The following is a 20,750-nucleotide window of genomic DNA, read 5'->3' as shown; positions in this document are numbered from 1 at the left end:
CGGAACTGAGCGGCGCCGCGAGGCCTTCTGGGAGGCATTGTGCCGCGGCGCCTCCGTGGGGAAGCAGGGGCGGAGGGCCGGTGCTCCGTTCCGGCCGGCGCCCGCCTTCCAGGCGCCTCGCCCGGCCTCCTGGGAGCTGCGCGCCGGGTGTGCGTTCGGGCGTTTCCCGGGGTGACGCCGCCGCGGCCCCGCAGGAGGGCGGGGAGGGGGCCGGGCCGCACCTCGCGCGCTGCCGACCGACGGAGCCTCTAAGGAAGCCCGGCGTGTCCAGAGTGAGGGCCGTGCGGGGGGCTCGCGGCGGGACTACGCTCCTGGAGAGTGGTTGTGCTTGTTGGAACAGGAGGCCGGCAGGAATTAGTGTGTGTGTGACTAGGGTGCTGTGCGTGAGAGTGATGGTGTGTGTGAGTGTGACAGTAACTGGGACGGGGGTGAGCGTCACGGTGACGTTTGTAGCTGTGTGTGATTATGATGACGTGTGTGGTGTTGTCTGTGTGGTTGTCATGAAAGGCCTGTAGTGAGGTGTTTGTGGTATGTGGTGGGTCTTATCTCAATTTGTGTTGACTTCTGTTAGGGTTTGTCATAGTTGATAACTCTTGAAAACGATTTTCTATTGTATTTGGTTTCAAGGGGTCCCCTCCCCACTGGCCACTCCTTAGTCTACTTTGCTGCCCCCCCCCCCCGAAGTTTTTGGCCCTGTTCTCTCCAGTTTTCCTAGGTGAGCTTTTCCAGATTGACTATCTCATCATCTTATGGCTTCTATTAGATGTGTTCGTTAGTTATTACCGTGATAATAACGCTGCCTGACAAGCCACTCCTAAAGTCAGTGGCGTACAACAGCAAACATTCATTCTCATGTTAACTGGTTTGCAGGTCCTCTGTATTCAGCTTATCTGGCTTGGGCTTGGCTGAATGGCTGGACTGCGGGAGGAATTCTGATCTGCCCCACGTGTGTTCTTTCTGCAGCTCAAGCTAAAAGGATAGTGGTTACTAGGACATGTTTTTCTCATCGTGGATCACTAGAGCACAAGATGGAGTATACAAAACACCCTTAAAACCTCCGTGGCCAACCACAGTCAGAAGGCAAGACAAAATTACATGGCAAAGGGTGTGAATGTATAATCCTATGGGGGGAGGGGGTAAAGAATTGGTGCCAAGATTCCACATTAAGAAACAAGCCTTTTGGCCTGCTGGGGTGGCTCAGTGGTTGAGCCCACGTGGACCCATGAACCAGGAGATCAAGATTGGATTCTGTCAGGGCAAGTGCCTGGGTTTCAACCCATCCCCAGTAGGGGAGGAGCCTCAGGAGCCAGCCGAGCAATGATTCTCTCTCATCATTGATGTTTCTATCTCTCTCCCTTCCTCTCTCTGAAATCAATAAAGAGAGAGAGAGAGAGAGGGAGAGAAAGGAAAGAAAGAGAGGGGGGGCGAAGGGAAAGGGAAAAAGAAAGGGAAAGGGAAAAAGAAAGGGAAAGGGAAGGAAGGAAGGAGGGAGGGAGGGAGGGAGGGAGGGAGGAAGGAAGGAAGGAAGGAAGGAAGGAAGGAAGGAAGGAAGGAAGGAAGGAAGGAAGGAAGGAAGGAAGGAAGGAAGGAAGGAAGGGGCCTCTTTATCCTGGTGAATGCCCTGTAGTCCAAGTTCTTTTTTGTCTTATAATACTACTTTTCAGGTTCTGTTATCGTGAGTGTTTTTTAGGAATTTCATTTCCAACTCCTTTCCTTTATGTCTTTATGCTTCAGGTCTGTTTCCTATAAAGAGTATATTGCTGGACTTTTCCCTTTTACCCTGTTTGACTGTTATTTTAATAGGTGAGTTTAATTCATTTACATTTATTGCAATTGCCAATATAAATTTGTTTTATTTTCTATTTACTATGCCTTTTTTTGTGTGCAGGTTAACCTTATCTCCTTTTCCCTTCCCATTGCTTTAGTTTCTTTTCTTATCCTTGATTTTTTTACATGCATGCTTTAAAAACGCCAAACTTAAGTCAGATTTTAGAACCCTTTCACTCCAAATGACTCACCCATTTCTATGTTATTCTTGTCTGATATATTACTTTCTTCTAATTTTAAATACTCAAAATTAGTAGTAATAGTGTGTGTGTGTCACACATACATATATATATAAAACACATAAGATTTACCATTTTAATATCTGTTCATTGCAGCTTTATTCATAATAGCCAACATATGGAAACATATCCATCAACAGATAAATGGGTAAAGAAAATGTGTTATGTACATAAAATGGATTATTATTCAGCCTGAAGAAAGAAGGAAATCCTGCCTTTTGTGACTACATGGATGGACCTTGAGGACAGTATGCTGAGTGAAATAAGCCAGTCATGGGACAATACCACATGATTCCATTTATATGAGGTTTGTAAAACAGAAGCAGAGAATAGAATGGTGGTTTCCACAGGTTAGGGGAAGAGGAATATGGGGAATTGTTTTTCAGTGGTTACAAAGTTTCCGTTATGCAAGATGAATAAGTTCTAGAGATCTGTACAACATAGTACCTATATTAACAGGACAATGTTATGCACTCTAATACATGTTAAGAGAACAGATCTCATGTTAAGTGTTCTTACCAAAAAAAAAGAAAAAGTCCACAAAATACAAAAGAACACAAGAAAATATTGGGAGGTGGTAGATACGTTTAGTACCTTGGTTGTAGTATCACAGAGGTATGCATATGTCCAAATTCATCAAGATATAGACATTAAATACATGCAGTTTCTTAAAACATCAATTATACTTCAATAAAGCTAAAAACACACACAAGACATTTTACTACCTTAACCATTTTTAAGTCTACAGTTCAGTGGTATTACATTTACATTGCTATGCCTACGTCACTACCATCTATCCATGGAACTCTTTTCATCTTGCGAAACAGAAACTCTGTACCCATTGAATAATAACTCTCCATTCCTTTGATCTCCAAGTCCCAGGCAACTACCATTCTACTTTCTGTCTCTATGAATTTGACTACTCTCTTACCTCATATAAACCAGATTAGACAATATTTGTTCTTTTGTGACTGGTTTGTTTAACTTAGCATAATGTCCTCAAGTTTCATCCATGTTAAAGCATGTGTGAAATTTCCTTCCTGTTTAAGTCTCAATAATATTTCATTGTATGTATATGCCACATTTTGGTTATCCATTCATCAGACAGTGGACACTTAAATTCTTCTACCTTTTGACTTATTAATGCTACTATAAAAATGGGTGTTCAATATCTGTTCAAGTCCTTGTTTTCAGTTCTTTGGGTTCTATAACCAGAAGTGGAATTTCTGAATCATATGGTAATTCTATTTTTCATTTTTGACCACCATACTGTTTTGCATAGTAGCTATACCTATTTATCAACATATTTTTTGAGCACCTACTATCAATGGCAAAACAGACAAAAATAATTCCCTGTTATGACAGAGTTTATATGAGGGGATGGACATACAATATGTGTGATAAATAGTTTGTTAGTGATAATTGCCATAGAGGAAAAATAGAAACCATGTAAAGAATATTGGGAATATATTCCAAACATGGCACTTCTCAAAATTTATTATAATTCGATGTTTTTTGTTTTATTATTTCTGTTATGTTGTTCAGGGCAAGGATTAGTCTACTTAATTGTGTATCATTTTTTTACCCTTTATGTAGCAAAGGCTCATAGCAGATGATAAATTAAAATTTCTTAATAGCCATGTTACTTATTCATCCAGTGTCATTGTGACAGGAGTATAATTCCCATTTCAGATGAAAGGTACGGCAATTCTAAATTGTAGCTCTGTTTTACCTCAATTGCCAAGATAGATAGGAAAGGGTGTTATTTTTTTAGTTATTATTTTCATTGCTTTTCAGAGAGTAGGAGAGAAACATCGATGTGAGAGAGACACATCAATTGGTTGCCTCCTGCATGCACCCCAACTGGGGCAGGGGATAGAGCCTGCAACTGAAGTATGCGCCCTTGGCTGGAATCCAACCCCTCAGTCCGAGGGCTGACACTCTAACCACTGAACCAAACCGGCTATGGCTCTCTTCAGTGTCTTATAATTTTATTAGTATGGGTCATTTACCTCCTTAATTCAGTTTATTCCTAGGTATTTTTCTATGCAACTATAATCGGATTGTTTTCTTAGTTTCCCTTTCTGATAGCTCATTATTAGTGTATAAAAATGCAACTGATTTCTGGATAGTTATTTCGTATCCTGCTACTTTTCTGAATTTATTTATCAGTTCTAGTATTTTGGTGGAATCTTTAGGGTTCTCTATATACAGTATTATGTCACCTGCAAATGACAGTTTTACTTGTTCCTTTCCAATTTGGATGCCTTTTATTTCTTCTTGTGTGATTGGTGTGGCTGGGACTTCTAGTATATGATGCATAAGAGTGGTGAAAGCAGACCTCCCTGTCTTGTTCCTGATCTTAAGGGAAACACTTTTGGTTTACCCATTGATTATGATGTTTGCTGTCAGTTTGTCATATATGGTCTTTATTATATTGAGATCTGTTCCCTCTAGTCCCACTTTACTGAGAGGTGTGTTTTTTAAAATCATAAATGGGTACTGGATTTTGTCCAATGCTTTTTCTGCATCTATTGGTAAGATAATATGATTTTATTTATTTTGTTTATGTGGTCTATCATGTTAATTGATTAGCAGATGTTGTACCAAACTTGCATCCCAGGAATAAATCCCACTTGATCAGGGTGTATAATCTTTTTAATGTATTGCTGAGTTAGATTTGCTAATATTTTGTTGAGGATTTTTGCATCTATGTTTTTCAGGGACAACTGCCTATAATTTTCTTTCTTTGTAGGGTATTTATCTGGTTTTTGAATTAGAATAATGCTGCCCTTGTAAAATGAGTTTGGGAGTCTTTTCTCCTCTTAAATTTTTTGGAATAGTTTGAGAAGGATCGGTGTTAGTTTTTCTTTGATTGTTTGGTAAAATTCCCCTGTGAAGCCATTTGGTCCAGGACTTTTGTTTGTTGGAAGGTTTTTTTTATTACTGCTTAGATTTCATTAGTTGTAATCATCCTGTTCAGATTTCTGTTTCATCTTGATTCAGTTGGGGAAAACTGTATGTGTCCAGGAATTTATACATTTCTTTCAGATTGTCTAATTTTTTGGCATTAGTTGTATTATTTTCTTACAATTCTTTGTATTTCTTTTGTGTCAGTTTTTACTTGTCTTTCATTTCTGATTTTATTTATTTGGGTCCTCTGTCTTTTTTCTTGATGAGTCTGGTTAAAGATTTGTCAACTTTGTTTAACTTTTCAAATAACTAGATCTTGGTTTCATTGATCATTTGTATTTTCTTTAGATTCTATTTTGTTTATTTCTGCTCTGACCTTTATCATTTCTTTCCTTCTCACTTTGGGCTTCATTTGTGTCCTTTTTCAAATTCTTTAAGTGTAAAGTTAGATTGCCCAAAACCCGGGCATGTGCCTTGACCAGGAATTGAACTGAGATCTCCTGGATTATAAATTGATGCTCAACTGCTGAGCCACACTGGCTGAGCGAGTTCTTAATTATTTTAAATGCAATTTCTATTTTTCTCAAACACTTGTAGGTTTTTTAAGTGTACATTCCTATGATACATGATCTGTATATTGTATTGTGTGTCTACCACCCACAATCAAATCGTCTTCTATCACTTGCCCATCTTTCTAATATGGTATTTTATTGGAGATTGAAGGTTGACTAAATATCAGCATCTGTATGCAGTTTCTTTTGGGCTAGTCAGTTTATCCAGCAAGAAGGCCTAGATTTTCTTGAGGCATTTAAGCCAGAATTTCTGCTTTAGGGAGGCAAATAAAGGAATAAAGTTGAGGGGAGTACCTCATCTTTCAATATGACAATTTTTACTTAATTCCTTTATTTTCTTTATATTTCAATCCCACTTTACATGCAGTTGCCTATTTCAGCCCCACCCCAAATATTTGCCTGCAGAAATACCTGGTGCCTCCATTTCTAAGCCTTGTAAGGGTTCCGCCATGGTTTTCCCAAGTTAAGTTAGATACCAGTCATCTGCTCTCCAGCTTCCAAAATTTTATTGACATCTCTTATCTGCTTAAGTCCTTATACAATTTGGCTTCCTTTGTTCCTTTATTTTCATTTTGGTTGGATTTGGGACACAGCAGAAACAAAAGCAAGCATTCAGTCTTACATTTTTAACCTAAAGGCCCTGAATTTTTTAGGGTAACAAATCAGTTAAGTTACTTTAAAATGTCATTAGAATCATGACTGAATTTCATTTCATCATTTGAATGTTCCATAATGCCTATAACTTGTCTCTAATCAAAGGTTTTTTTCCAAATTCTTTACAGTGCTGCATAATGATTTAATCCTTAAATCTTCATTATTATATATGTAGGATAAATTTCCCATTAGGAATAAAATAGCAGGATTCTAGGGAAATACTATATTGGCAATGGATTCATTGGGCACCGTAAACTTAGCCCTCCTGAAATTCCCATCAGACCCTACATGATTAAATTAGTCATTTTTAGTTAAATGTACATTTCAGTGTCTTTATAGTCTGCTGGTGATTAACGTTTCTCTGTGCTCTGGCCCCAGAGCCCCCTGGTGCTGAGGATTTCTGTACTCCTCCTTCTGGAGTCTGAACTAAATCTGTTTTATTTCTCTTCCCTCAGCTTGGCGTTCTCAGGACTCAGTCCTTTCTGAGGAAGAAGATATGACCAAGTCTCTTGTATGTTTTAAGTATTTATTTATTTCCTGAACTATTTTGCAGTGCAGTACCTAAACCTACCAGTAACTTGGGAAGAACTAAATTGGTGAAAATCGAAGTAAGGAAAATACAGATAGATATCAGAAACAGGTTTATACAATTATCAAAGTCGAGCTCAGATTTGAGTATGATCTGGAGAAACAAAAGCAAACAGGGAACACAAAGTCCATTTTATAGTTTGCACTGTGTATGAGGTAAGGAAAGAAAAAGCTTCTCATTGCCACCTAAGTAAAAAAGATATTCCAAAATAATTCCATAATTCTTATAATTTCAAGGCCAGTTTTTTAAATGTCTCTTTCTCTCTCCTCCCTCCCTTCCACTCACTCTAAAACTCAATGGAAAAAGTATCCTCAGGTGAGGATTAACAGAATAAATAAACAAATAAATAAATAAATAGTCATCATAACTGAAGAAATTACCTTTCATTTAAAAAGTTATTATAGGTGAAGAAATTACAACAGTGCCTGATACGTATAAGTACTCAGTAGATGACATTGATGATAATATAGATGGTAGTAATGATCACAGGCCAGAGAGAGAGTCTCAGAAACACTGTGACTCAGCCTTCAGTGACTTTCATTTTTATTTCCCATGTTGCCAATGTTTTTTGTACTCTTTCTTGTACTAATTCTCTCAGATGTGGGGTATATGGGTGCTTTTCTTTCTTAGAGCCTTTGCACATAGAGCTTTTTCCTTATGTGGATATTGACGTTTTTAAGTCGGGAGGAAGAGTATATGATCAAGTAACATTCTTTTATAAAAATCTGTCATTTGTTTCTTGGCTTCTGTTACACCACCTTCATGATTTTAATTCTAATGCTATAATTGTAAATAAAACAAACAAGAAACAAAAACCCGAGTCCCTTTCTTTGATGCTTAGCTGTTGACTCTGTCCTTGGCCCTTTACCCACGATGTATGTTCTCTACAACCACACAGCCATGGATTCAGCTCCCCATTTTAGGATGATGGCCAACAAATTCTCATCTTCTTTCTTCATATCTCTAATTGCATAGTGGCCATTTCCGTCTCGAAGTCCTATAGAAATGTCAAATTTACACATTCAAATTTCCACACCTCTCCTCTTTCCTTCTGCCTTATTTCTTTTTTCTCCCACACTTTTCATGTTCCCTTTTTCACTAGATCACATGATCACTTGGACAGACTCTGAGCCACTTACATGAGAATCATGTCTAATTCTTCCATCTCAGTCACAGACCACTACAAATTAGTGACTACTACCTCCAGTTTCCTGCATAATAACTGATGAATTCATAAATTTACTAACTCAATAATTAACATAATCTTATTGTATATTTCTACCATGGTTTGTTTTCTCCCAGAGTTTAATACAGATTAGGTAAGTGTGAAGACTTTAATATACACTTTTTTTTTTTTTTTTTAATATATCTTTATTGATGTCAGAGAGAGGAAAGGAGAGGGGGAGAGAGAGAGATAGAAACATCAATGATGAGAGAGGCATTGGTTGAGCCCGCAACCCAGGCATGTGCCCTGACCGGGAATCGAACCCCGATCACCTGGATCCTAGGTCGACACTCAACGGCTGAGCCACGCCTGGCTGGGCTAATACACACTTTTTAATGAACTCTCTTGAATATTAACTAAATGATTTCTTACATGTTTTGACCATTGTGTTTAATTTTGATGACTTCATATTAATTAGGGGTGTGCTTTTACAGGAAACAGTGACGTTTAAGGATGTGGCTGTGGACCTCACCCAGGAGGAATGGCAGCAAATGAAACCTGCCCAGAGGAACTTGTACCGGGATGTGATGCTGGAAAACTATAGCAACCTAATCACAGTGGGTAAGGGTAGCTTTGCAATTTCACATGGAATTCCTTCCCATTTTTAAAATGCGTGATGATTTTAACTTGGAGGATGAACGTAGCCTTCCCTTTCTTCACATACTGTACATACTGGTCTTGACGGGAAAGGCTAGTTACCTTGTCTCATTGTGGAAGTTCCTGGGTCTTCATCCTTCACATGCCCTCAAGCCCACAGGCTTTAGCCCAAGATCTGCATGGCCGTCTCCAGATTGGCATCCAAATCCTTTGCTGTTTCCCATAATAGGCTATCAAGTCACCAAACCAGATGTGATCTTCAAGTTGGAACAGGAAGAGGAGCCATGGGTGATGGAGAAAGAAATGTGTGGGAGGCGCTGTCCAGGTGAATAAGTGAAAAGGCAGCTCTAAATGAGAAAGCCACGTGACAGTTGTTCAGGGAGCTGGTATTTCACATTTTCCAAGCTTTTCTTAAAGGCTATAGTCTTCTAGCGTGACAAATGGTATGAGTGGATTGGATACCTGTGACATTTCCAGATACTATTTTCTTCCTATATTGCAGCCATCTGCCTTTTTTAAATTTAGAGGGTCTGTAGCCCCATCTGATTTTAGGATGCCAACCTTCCCTAATTTACTTACAGCCTTACTTTTAGGATATTGTCTTGCCTCATGACCCTTAAATTCTCTCCTTCTTTTGTCTTCATTTTCTTAGGCAGTCAGTTCATTGATTTGTTTTCTGAGTGCACTGAATTGCCTGTCTATATTTTCTCACATCTCGTTGAGTATTTTCAGAACTGGAATCTTGAAATCTCTGTCATTTATATCACATATTTCCATGCGTTCCAGCTTGCTTTCTGGGGATTTTTTATTTTATTTCTGATCATCCTTGTTAGCATGGTTGTTCATGGTATTTGCTTCTCTCCTTTATCTAGGCATAAATGTCCCTTCAGCAGTGTTCTCCAAAGAGGTCTTTCTACTTCCACTATTTTCTGGTAGATGCGCTGAATTGCAAGATTTTTTTTTTTAACCTCTGTGATCTCCCAGACTTGACCTCTATGGGATTCTGTGAGACAGTACAGCTGCACTGTTTGGTGGTGGGGTTTGTTTTGCCCTCCTGGTAATGGTAACCCCGACCTCCCTCTGTGGCATCCCACTTCAACCACCAAACCTGGGGATCCATCACAGAGGGAAACAGCTGTTCCAGTGCAATAGCTCTTGGTTTACAGATAAACTGTTCCCCGACCCAACACTGAGAGCAACAAGAGGCAAGTTTTGGGAGTCCAAGGAGCAGCATGGCTCTGCGTTTCCATTTCTTTTTCAGAAACACCCCGGTGCTACAGTAGGTAGCCACGCAGCACAACCCCATGCTCTGTCAGGCATCTGCTGGTTCAGTCACTGTTCACTCTGCTCTCCTGGCTGGGCTGGCCCCCCCAGCTCTCTGTTCCTCCTGGCCAGCTGAAGGAAGCGCCTGCTATGGCCAGCTTCCTCCCCTCTCCCGACTGCACCCTGAGCTTCCTGCTGCAGGGCTGTGTCTGTGGACCATCTGGGCTTTCTTCCCTTCTCATCTCCCCACTTATTCCCAGTTGCCCACCTTTAGATGTTTCAGTATGCGGATCTCTCAGGTGTGCCTCTATATTGAGTAGGGAATTCATTTTTGAATTATAGTTGGTTAATATGTTGAAATTTCAGGGGAAGAGGCCAAGGGTATCTATCACTCTGTGATTGCTCTGATGCCACTCCCTACAATCCTTATATATTCTTTCTGATCAGTGTATCTGGATTCTTAGGATATATACCAAGAAATGGGATTGCTAGGTCAAAAGGCAGTTTCATTTTTAATTTTTTGAGGAAATTCTATACTGTTTTCCATAGTGGCTGCACCAGTCTGCATTCCCACCAACAATGCACTAAGGTTCCCTTTTCTCCACACCCTCGCCAGCACTTGTTGTTTGTTGTTTAATTGATAGTAGCCATTCTAACAGGTGTGAGGTGATACCTCATTGTAGTTTTGACTTGTATCTCCCTGATTATTAGTGACCTTGAGGACTTTTTCATATGTTTATTGGCCATCTATATGACCTCTTGGAGAAGTGTCTATTTAGGTCCTTTGCCCATTTCTTAATTGGAGTCTTTGTCTTCCTGGTGTTGAGTTGTGTAAGTTCTTTATATATTTTGAAGATTAACCCTTTATCAGATGAATCATTGGCAAATATGCTCTCCCATTCAGTGGGTTCACTTTTCATTTTGTTGATTGTTTCTTTTGCTGTGCAGAAGCTGTTTAGTTTGATGTAGTCCCATTTTATTTTTTCTGTATTTTCCTTGCCCTCAGAGACATATTGGCAAAAGTATTGCTCCAAGAGATATCTGAAATTTTAGTGCCTATGTCTTCTAGAAATTTTATGACTTTGTGACTTACATTTAAGTCTTTTATCCATTTTGAGTTTATTCTTCTGTGTGGTGTAAGTTGGTGGTCCAGTTGCATTTTTTTGCATGTACCTGTCCAATTTTCCCAACACTCTTTAGTGAAGAGACTGTCTTTACTCCATTGGATGCTCTTGCCTCCTTTGTCAAATATTAATTGACCATAAAGGCATGGGTTTATTTCTGGGTTTTCTGTTCTGTTTCATTGATCTATATGCCCATTCTTATGGGAGTACCAGGCTATTTTGATTACAGTGGCTTTGTAGTATGGTTTGATATCTGGTATTGTGACCCCTCCATCTTTGTTCTTCTTTCTCAAGATTGCTAAGACTATTTGGGTTCTTTTTTGCCTCCATATACACTTTTGGAATATTTGTTTTAGATCTGTGAAATATACCATTGGTGTTTTAATAGGTATTTTTTGAATCTATATATTGCTTTGGGTAGTATGGACATTTTAATGATGTTAATTCTTCCAGTCTATGGACATGTATATGCTTCCTCTTGTTTGCATCTTTCTCTCTTTCTTTCTCCAGTGTCATATAATTTTCTGAGTACAAGACTTTTACCTCTTAAGTTAAGTTTATCCCTAGATTTCTTATTTTTTTGTTGCAATATTAGATGGGATTGTTTTCTTAGTTTCTATGTCTGAGAATTTGTTATCAGTGTATAAAATTGCCACTGATTTCTGGATATTAATTTTGTATCCTGCTACTATAGCAAAATTCATTTATTGAATCTAGTAGTTTTTTGGTGGAGTCTTTAGGGTTTTCTATGTACAATATCATGTCATCTGCAAATAATGATAATTTTACTTCCTCCTTTCCAAACAGGATGCCTTTCATTTCTTCTTGTCTCATCACTGTGGCTAGGACTTCCAATACTATGTTGAATAAGAGTGGTGAAAGTAGACATCCCTGTCTTGTTCCTGTTCTTAGAGAAAATGGTTTTAGTTTTTGCCCATTGAGTATGATGTTGGCTGTAGGTTTGTCATATATGCTCTTTATTATGTTGAGGTATGATCCCTCTATTCCCACTTTCCTGAGAGTTTTTATCAAAAATGGGTGTTGGATTTTGTTGAATGTTTTTTCTGTGTCTGTTGATATGATCATGTGATTTTTGTCTTTCAATTTGTTTATGTGATGTATCACATTTATTGATTTGCAAATATTGTACCAGCCTTGTATCCTTGGAATAAATCCCACTTTGTCATGGTGTATGATCTTTTTAATATATTGCTAGATCCAATTTGCTAATATTTTGTTGAGGAAGTTAGCATCTATGTTCATCAGGGATATTGACCTATAATTCTCTTTCTTTGTAGTGTCTTTATCTGGTTTTGGAATTAGGATAATGCTGGCCTCATAAAAAGAGTTTGGAAGTGTTCCTTCCTCTGGGATTTTTTGGAATAGTTTGAGGAGAATAGGTGTTAGTTCTTCCTTGAATGTTTGGTAAAACTCCCCTGTGAAGCTGTCTGGACCAGGGCTTTCGTTTGCTTGGAGTTTTTTTATTATTATTATTACTGCTTCAATTTCATCAGTTGTTATTGGCTTATTCAGGTTTTCTGATTTTTCCTGATTCAGTTTTAGAAGACTGTATGTTTCTAGGAATTTGTCTATTTTGCCAAGTTGTTCATTTTGTTGACGTATAGTTGTGAGGGTAAGGACAGTGGAGTTTATCAGGCCCAAACAGATCAGGATTTGGCCTTGTAAAGTGAGGGCTTTCCACCAGTCAGGCATGCGAGGGAAAAAATATCCTACATTTTAGAGCCACACAACTCAAGTCTATCCCAGATCCTCCCCAGGGCCCAATCTCAGCAGAGTGGTGTGCTGGGACACGGGAATGGGGCTAGCGGATTTACTGTGAGGGTGAGGTGCTGGCCAGGTGTGGGGAAAGTGGGGGGAGTGTCCCCTGCTCAGAGCCACACAACTCAGTCACTGACACCTCTTGAGTTTGCCCAGACCTCTACACCATGGCCCAGGTAGCTTACTCCTCAGCAGGTCATGAGCTCTATAGGGTGGGGCAACAGGGAGTCCAGAGAGTGGGGCTAATTACCCCAGGATGATTCTGTAAGGATAGGAGTACTTCACCCAAGAAAGATGGCATCTGCAGTGTGGTAGAAGAACTCAGCTCAGGAATCCTGGCAGCTGTCTCTTCAGCTCTTTCCCCAGAGTCACAAACCCTAGTCTCTTCTCACATGACTCTAGTCTTCTCTGCCCTCTCTCCACAGAGCCCAGGGTGAGTGGCTGCAAATGAGAATTTGTGCATTGGCCCTTTAAGAGGGTGCCTGTGTCTCTAGCATTCTACTGTCTTTCCCTGGTGGACAGAATCCCTGCTAATTTTGACAGCCAGATGGTATGTAGGCACCTCTTCTTGGCTCCAGTGTTCTACACTAGGCAGCCTGGCTTGATGTTGAGACTCCATGTTCCTCAGGGGGAACCTTTTTTTAAAAAAAAACAAAAAAAAATGTTTTTATTGATTTCAGAGATAGGAAGGAAGAGGGAGAGAGAGAAACACCAATGATGAGAGAGTCATTGATTGACTGCTTCCTACATGCCCCTTACTGGGCATCAAACTTGCAACCCAGACATGTGCTCTGACTGGGAATCGAACTGTGACCTTCTGGTTTATGGGTCGATACTCAACCACTGAGCCATGTGGGCTGGGCTCAGAGGGAACCTTTTCTGCTAAGGTATCCCTTCAGAATTTTAGCTGCCAACCATGGGAGTGGGGCTAGCTCTTTTCTCATCCCTGCCCTTTCTACTAATCTTGATGTGGCTTCTTCTGTAAATCCTTGGTTATAAGACTTCTGTTCAGCTAGTGTTCAGTTAGTTATTTAGGTCGATTTTTCTATATTTTAGTTGTAATATCAGTTTGGTCCTGGGAGGAGGTGAGTGTACCTTCCACCTAATCTGCCACCATCTTGGATCCTCTACCTGATCCTCTGTTCTTTTAGTTTTGTTTTAATGGTATTTTAGGAAGTAGGAGAAAATAAACATACATTCAGTCCACTTTGATGATCCACAATTGTTTATTTTATCCCCTAGTTTTTTGTATTCCTGTCCATCATTTATGTCTTTACCCTTTTATCTTAACTCTTATATTCATTTTACTGATTTCTGCATTGTTTAAGTATACTTTTGAAATTAATCAAAGCTACTTGTGTTTATAAATGTTAGTTTTCCTTCCATAATATTTTCCATAGGAGTTAACTTCTCAAACCTAATGAACTAGGGACATTAGCACTTTGTGTTTCTTTCATATTGGGGGACTAAAGCTAAAATGAAGATAACCCCACATGCAGATTTCTGAAATGTTATTAGTGCAGTAGTAGAAAAATTCAAAAGTAGTAATCTTTGGTCCTCCATTGTAGAAGTTTCAGGAGTTGATGAACATATCAAGAAGCAACAGGAAACACTTTTGAGGAAAGTCACATTCATCTCCAAGAAAACTCTGATTATGGAAAATGCCATTGAATGTAAAAAAGTTACAAAACTATTTCCTCTGAGTTCAGACATTGTTACTTCACAACAAAGCTTCTGTGAATGTGACTCACTTGGTAAGGGTTTGGAACATAATTTAGACTTACTTAGTTATGAGAAAGGCTGTATAAGAGAAAAAAAATATGAATGTAATAAGTATGGGAAACTTACTCATTGCTCATCCAATGTTGTAACCTCCTTTAAATGTAATCAATGTGGACAACACTTCAGTCATAAATTTGATCTCCTCAGACATGAGAGAATACATGCTGGAGAGAAACCATATGGATGCGGGGAATGTGGAAAAGCCTTCAGCAGGAAGGAAAATCTTATTACACATCAAAAAATTCATACTGGAGAAAAACCATATAAGTGTAATGAATGTGGAAAAGCTTTTATTCAGATGTCAAACCTCATTAGACACCAGAGAATTCATACTGGGGAGAAACCGTATGCATGTAAGGATTGTTGGAAAGCCTTCAGTCAGAAGTCAAACCTCATTGAACATGGGAGAATTCATACTGGAGAAAAACCCTATGAATGTAAGGAATGTGGAAAATCCTTCAGCCAGAAACAAAATCTTATTGAGCATGAGAAAATTCATACTGGGGAGAAACCTTATGCATGTAATGAATGTGGCAGAGCTTTTTCTCGAATGTCATCCCTTACTTTACACATGAGAAGTCACACAGGGGAGAAGCCCTATAAATGTAATAAATGTGGGAAAGCTTTCTCTCAATGCTCAGTATTTATTATACATATGAGAAGTCATACAGGTGAGAAACCCTATGTATGTAGTGAATGTGGGAAAGAATTCTCTCAAAGTTCTTCCCTTACTGTACATAGGAGAAATCATACAGCTGAGAAACCGTATGAATGTAATGAATGTGGAAAAGCCTTCAGCCGGAAAGAAAATCTCATTACACATCAGAAAATTCATACTGGAGAGAAACCATATGAATGTAATGAATGTGGGAAAGCTTTTATTCAGATGTCAAACCTCATTCGACACCAGAGAATTCACACCGGTGAGAAACCCTATGCGTGTACTGTGTGTGGGAAGGCCTTTAGCCAGAAGTCAAATCTCACTGAACATGAGAAAATTCATACTGGAGAGAAGCCCTATCATTGTAATCAGTGTGGAAAAGCTTTCAGTCAGAGACAAAATCTCCTTGAGCATGAAAAGATTCATACCGGAGAAAAACCATTTAAATGTAATGAGTGTGATAAAGCCTTCTCTCGAATTTCATCGCTTACTCTTCATGTGAGAAATCATACAGGGGAGAAACCCTATGAATGTAATAAATGTGGAAAAGCTTTCTCTCAGTGCTCATTACTTATTATACATATGAGAAGTCATACTGGTGAGAAGCCCTTTGAATGTAATGAATGTGGGAAAGCTTTCTCTCAAAGAGCATCCCTTTCTATACATAAGAGAGGTCATATATAGGTGAGAAGTTCTGAGTTTACTAAATGAGAGAAGGCCTTTTCTTAAATTCAACCTATACTTAACATTTAAAATATCTTGGCATAAACAAAAAATCATTAAGATCTCTATGGAAGAACTGTAAAAAGCTTTACTGAGGGACATAAGGCTTGAATAAAATAGAAATACCATGTATCTACAAAACCCAATATCATAAAAATATCAGTTCTCCTAAAATTAATGTATAGACTTAATATAGTTCCAAGTATCTAACAAGAATTTTCTAGGATCTTTACAAAATTATTCTAAAATTCATGTGAAATAGAAGTCTATGGATTGCTGATACAATTTTGAAAAAGAACAGAGAACATACCTCCTACCATATACTACACATATTATAAAGTTATCGTCATTAAGTAGTGTGTGGTATTAATGCATGAGTAGGTAAGTAAACAGATTTTACAGAATAGAGCACCTAGGAATAAACCAACGAATATATATGAAATTAGTATATATTAGATATGACATCATGAGTCAATTGGGAAATGATGGCCTCCTTAGTAGAAATTATTGGAGTGTTTGACTCTATATTGAGGGAAATAAAATTACATACAACCCTACAACATATAAAGAAACAGAATTCCAAAGAATTTGAACACTGGAATGAGAAAAGCCAAATTCTGAAATTCTTGGAAGTAAATACAGGATATTGTCTATTACTTTGAGGCAGGGAAAGTGTTTTTTAAAAGACAAAAGGACCCTGCAGTTCTACTTCTGGATACACATTCTAAAGAAACTCACAAATATGTATAAGGAATATACGACTATATAGATATAGATATCTGAATTGAAAACAACCTAAATATTGGTGGGGTAACAGATGAGTAAAATGTGGCATATTCAAATAGTGGAATAGTAAACAGCAGTTAAAAGCAATGGACTATGTCTGTATTTTGTAACATGGGTAGTTATCTAAAACAGTGTTGATTGAAAAAAAGTAAGATCCATATTATATAATGACATTCATGTAAATTGGAATGAAATAATTCATAAAGAACAGAATTATGCTTTTATTAAAATGTTATGTTCAACTATTTAAAATGAACTAGAAGGATGCCTACCGAATTGTTACTGCTGTCTCTGGCAGGAGGTTAGGATTAAGGGTATTGATTAAAGGGAGCTTTTAGCTTTACCTGTAATCTTTATGTCTTAAAAAAAGATTGATAGCATATAAAATAATTCTTAAAAGTTAATGATTCTCAATGGTAATACAAATATATTGTCTTAATAGTGTTTTTGTAGTTATTTCTCAGTTTATGGACAAGGGGAAGCCTACACCCATAGGGGAAAAAATAGCATAATGGATTCATATGCCCTTATTAGATGCTGAACTATTTTATATAAAAAATGTTCCAGAAAACTAGTAATTAGAAGTGATAGTTGGAGGGACCACTTGGTAAAGTATATGATTGTCTAACCACTATGCTATACAACTGAAACCAACAAAAAATAATATTGAATGTAAATAAAAATAAAATTTTAAACAGAAAAGTGATAGTTCTATTTACTGTATAATATGAAATTACTATTTGTATCAATTTTATGATGCTTTTTTACATTACAACATTTCTGAAGTTGGGACTCATCTTTCAATCAGTTGTATCCTAGGTGCAAATAAATATGTAATTATTTATTAAAAATTTGATATCAAATGTGATTTTTTTGTACTATTTTACAGCATTCTGGTCAACTAATGATTTCTACTCTCTCATTGTATCTTGCATTATTTCACAACAAATTTGTGGGATTCGTAGTAATTAGTAATACAATTTGAGTCATTGTGGAGAGAGTAAGGTTTACCTGAGAAATTGACTTGGCAATAATACTTTTCTTGCCCTACAAGTTTCTATACAAGCAACATAGGCATTAATATAATTATTAATTATTACAATATTTTGAAATGAGAAAGCCTTTTATTTTCTTGAGGTAGCCATATGCAATCGTGTAAAATGGCTTCATTCTTATTTTAATGTTATTTTTATTGTGGACACTCTTACAGATGTCCCCATTTCCTCCCGTGCCCACCTCCACCTGGCTGCGCCTCCCTTCCCTCTGTTGTCTGTGTCTATAGGTTATATATGTTCTTTGGCTAATCCCTTCACCTTCTTTCATTTAGCCCCCTGCTCCCCCCTCCCCTCTGACAGCTGTCAGTCTGTTCCATGTATCCACGCCTCTGTTTCTATTTTATTCATCCGTTTATTTTTTATTAGATTACACATATAAATGTGATGATAGGGTATTTGTCTTTCTCTCACTGGCTTAAATTGCTCCACTCTTAACATATAGATCGTTGTATTCCTTCCACAACCCTTGACTTGGTTGGAAGCAGTGGTGATCTCAAACCCTGAGCAGTAGTAACAGAGTTCCTCTAAAAGGACCTCATTCTCTGTAACACTACATGAACCAGCCCTTACTTAAGGTAATTTTTTATTATGCCATCTCTATAATATTACTTGACACACACAAAATTATTAGTGCCATTTTAAAAGTGAGATTAGGATCGAGGATATTGATCAAAGGGGAACTTTAACGTTGAATGCTTGAATATCAACTGTATTTGTTTGAAGCTGATTGCACAAAACTAAATCTCAAACTAAAGTTGTGAAGTACAAGATCAGAGTGAAAAAGTAATGAAATAGAATTTTAAAAACAGAAAAGATAAATGAAACCAAGAGCTGGTTCTTTGAAAAGATAAACAAAATTGATAACATTTAGTCAGACTAATCCAAAAAAGAGAGAGAGGAATCCAATAAATAAAATGGGAAATAAAAGAAGTGACAAATGACATCACAAAAATACAAAGGATTTTTATGAGAATATACTATAAACAATTATATACAAAAAAAAAAAAAAATTGGACAAACTGGAAGAAATGAGTAAATTCCTAGAAACATACAATCTTTCAAGACTAAATAAAGAAGAAACAGAAATACTGAGTAGAGCAATATCACTTAGAAAATTGAATCAGTGACTTTTAAAAAAAATCTCTCAACAAACAAAAGTCCTGGACCAGTGGCTTCCCAGGTGAATTTTACCAAGCATTCAAAGAACAATTTCTACCTATCCTCAAAATATTCCAAAAAACCTGAAATGGTGACAAGACTCTCAAACCCATTTTATAAAATCAACATTATCCTGATACCACAACAAGACAAAGACATTACAAAAAAAGAAAATTATAGGCCAATATCCCTGATAAACACAGATGCAGAAATCTCCAACAAAATATTAGAAAACCAAATTCAGAGGTACATCAGAAAGATCATATACCATGATCAGGTGGGACTTATTTGGGGGGTGTAAGGTTGGTGCAATATTCACAAATCAATTAACACAATACATCAGTAAAATGAAGGATGAAATTGTATGATTATGTCAATAGATGCAGAAAAAGCAATTGACAAAATCTAACATCCATTTATGATAAACACTCCTATAAATGGATAGAGTGAACGTACCACAACATAATAAAGGCCATATATGACAAACTCACAGCTAACATTATACTGATAGACGAGAATGACCACTTTTACTTAACAAAGAACTGTAAGTTCTAGCCAGAGCAATCAGACAAGTAAAAGAAAGAAAAGGTATCCAAGTCGAAAAGGAGGAATTAAAGTCTCTCTATGTGCAGGGAACATGATACTATACAAAGAGAACCCTAAATATCCCAACAAAAAATATTAGAAGTAATAAATGAATTCAGTAGAATACAAAATTAATATTCAGAAATCAGTTGCATTCTTACACACCAATAACAAACTTTTAGAAAGAGAAATTAAGAAAACAGTCCCATTTGTAATTGCATCAGAACGTATAAAATACCTAGAAATAAATTTAATCAAGATGGTAAAATATCTGTAGTGGGAAAACTATAAAGCATTGAAGGGAGTAATTGAAGAAGATCCAATAAATGGAAGCATATACCAAACTCATGGATAGCAAAAACTAACATTGTTAAAATGGCCATACTACCCAAAGCAATCCATAGATTCAGGGCAATCCCGATCAAAACACCAAAGGTATTATTCACAGAACTAGAACAAATAATTTTAAATTTTATATGCAGCCAGAAAAGACCCCAAATACTCAAAGAAATCTTGAGGGGGGGGAAAAAACACACAGAAATATCATGCTGCCTGATATCAAACTATACTCCAAGGCCATAGTAATCAAAACAGCATGGTACTAGCATAAAACAGACACAAAGATCAGTGGAACAGAATAGAGAGCTTTGAAATCAACCCTCGCCTACATGTTCAATTAATCTATGACAAAGATTACAAGAATATACAATGTGTTAAAGACAGACTATTCAGTAAATGGTGTTGAGAGACTGGACCACTTTTTTACACCATACAGAAAAATAAACTCAATATGGATTAAAGACTTAAATGTAGGATTCAAAACCATAAAATTTCTAGAACAAAATATAAACAGTATACTCTTTGACATTACTCTTAGTGATATTCTTTTATTTGTCTCCTTGGGCAAGGGAAACCAAAGAATAAATAAACAGGTTGGACTACCATCCTCTTCTGAGGTAATCACTTTTCTGACTTTAATCTCCATAGGTTTGTTTTGCTTGTTTTAGAAATTTATGTAAGTGGAATCATACAATGTCTTTCGTATCTGGCTTTATTTGCTCAGATATTGAGAGATTCATCCATGTTGTTATGTGCAGCAGTAGTTTGTTTCTTTTTACTACTGAGTAAGTATACCACAATTTGTTTATCCGACCACCTGTTGATGTATAGTTGGAATGTTTTCAGCTTGAAACCCTTACAAATAAACCTACCGTGAAC

At 37.4% G+C, this 20,750-nt stretch overlaps 1 protein-coding gene across 4 annotated transcripts; it reads left to right on the top strand.

Annotated features, from left to right (window-relative positions):
* Nucleotides 1-43: 43 nt before the first annotated feature.
* ZNF568 (zinc finger protein 568) lies at nt 44-20,676 on the top strand. 4 transcript variants are annotated; one of them, XM_081119580.1, is made up of 8 exons: nt 44-272; nt 628-715; nt 964-1,080; nt 1,735-1,803; nt 6,661-6,716; nt 8,454-8,580; nt 8,846-8,941; nt 14,351-20,676. In XM_081119580.1, the coding sequence occupies exons 5-8, from the start codon at nt 6,702-6,704 to the stop codon at nt 15,907-15,909; spliced, it is 1,797 nt and encodes a 598-aa protein (XP_080975706.1). In that variant the 5' UTR covers nt 44-272; nt 628-715; nt 964-1,080; nt 1,735-1,803; nt 6,661-6,701; the 3' UTR covers nt 15,910-20,676. The 4 variants fall into 4 exon arrangements, with proteins under 4 accessions (XP_080975706.1, XP_080975705.1, XP_080975707.1 ...); XM_081119579.1 differs by lacking the exon at nt 628-715; XM_081119581.1 differs by lacking the exon at nt 628-715 and having other exon boundaries at nt 92-149.
* The last annotated feature ends 74 nt before the right edge of the window (nt 20,677-20,750 follow it).

This window comes from Miniopterus schreibersii (assembly GCF_964146895.1).
Source record: "Miniopterus schreibersii genome assembly, chromosome: 18".
Classification (NCBI taxonomy): domain Eukaryota; kingdom Metazoa; phylum Chordata; class Mammalia; order Chiroptera; family Miniopteridae; genus Miniopterus; species Miniopterus schreibersii.
Note: the sequence above shows the minus strand (reverse complement) of the source record. Positions and strands in the feature narration are given on the sequence as shown.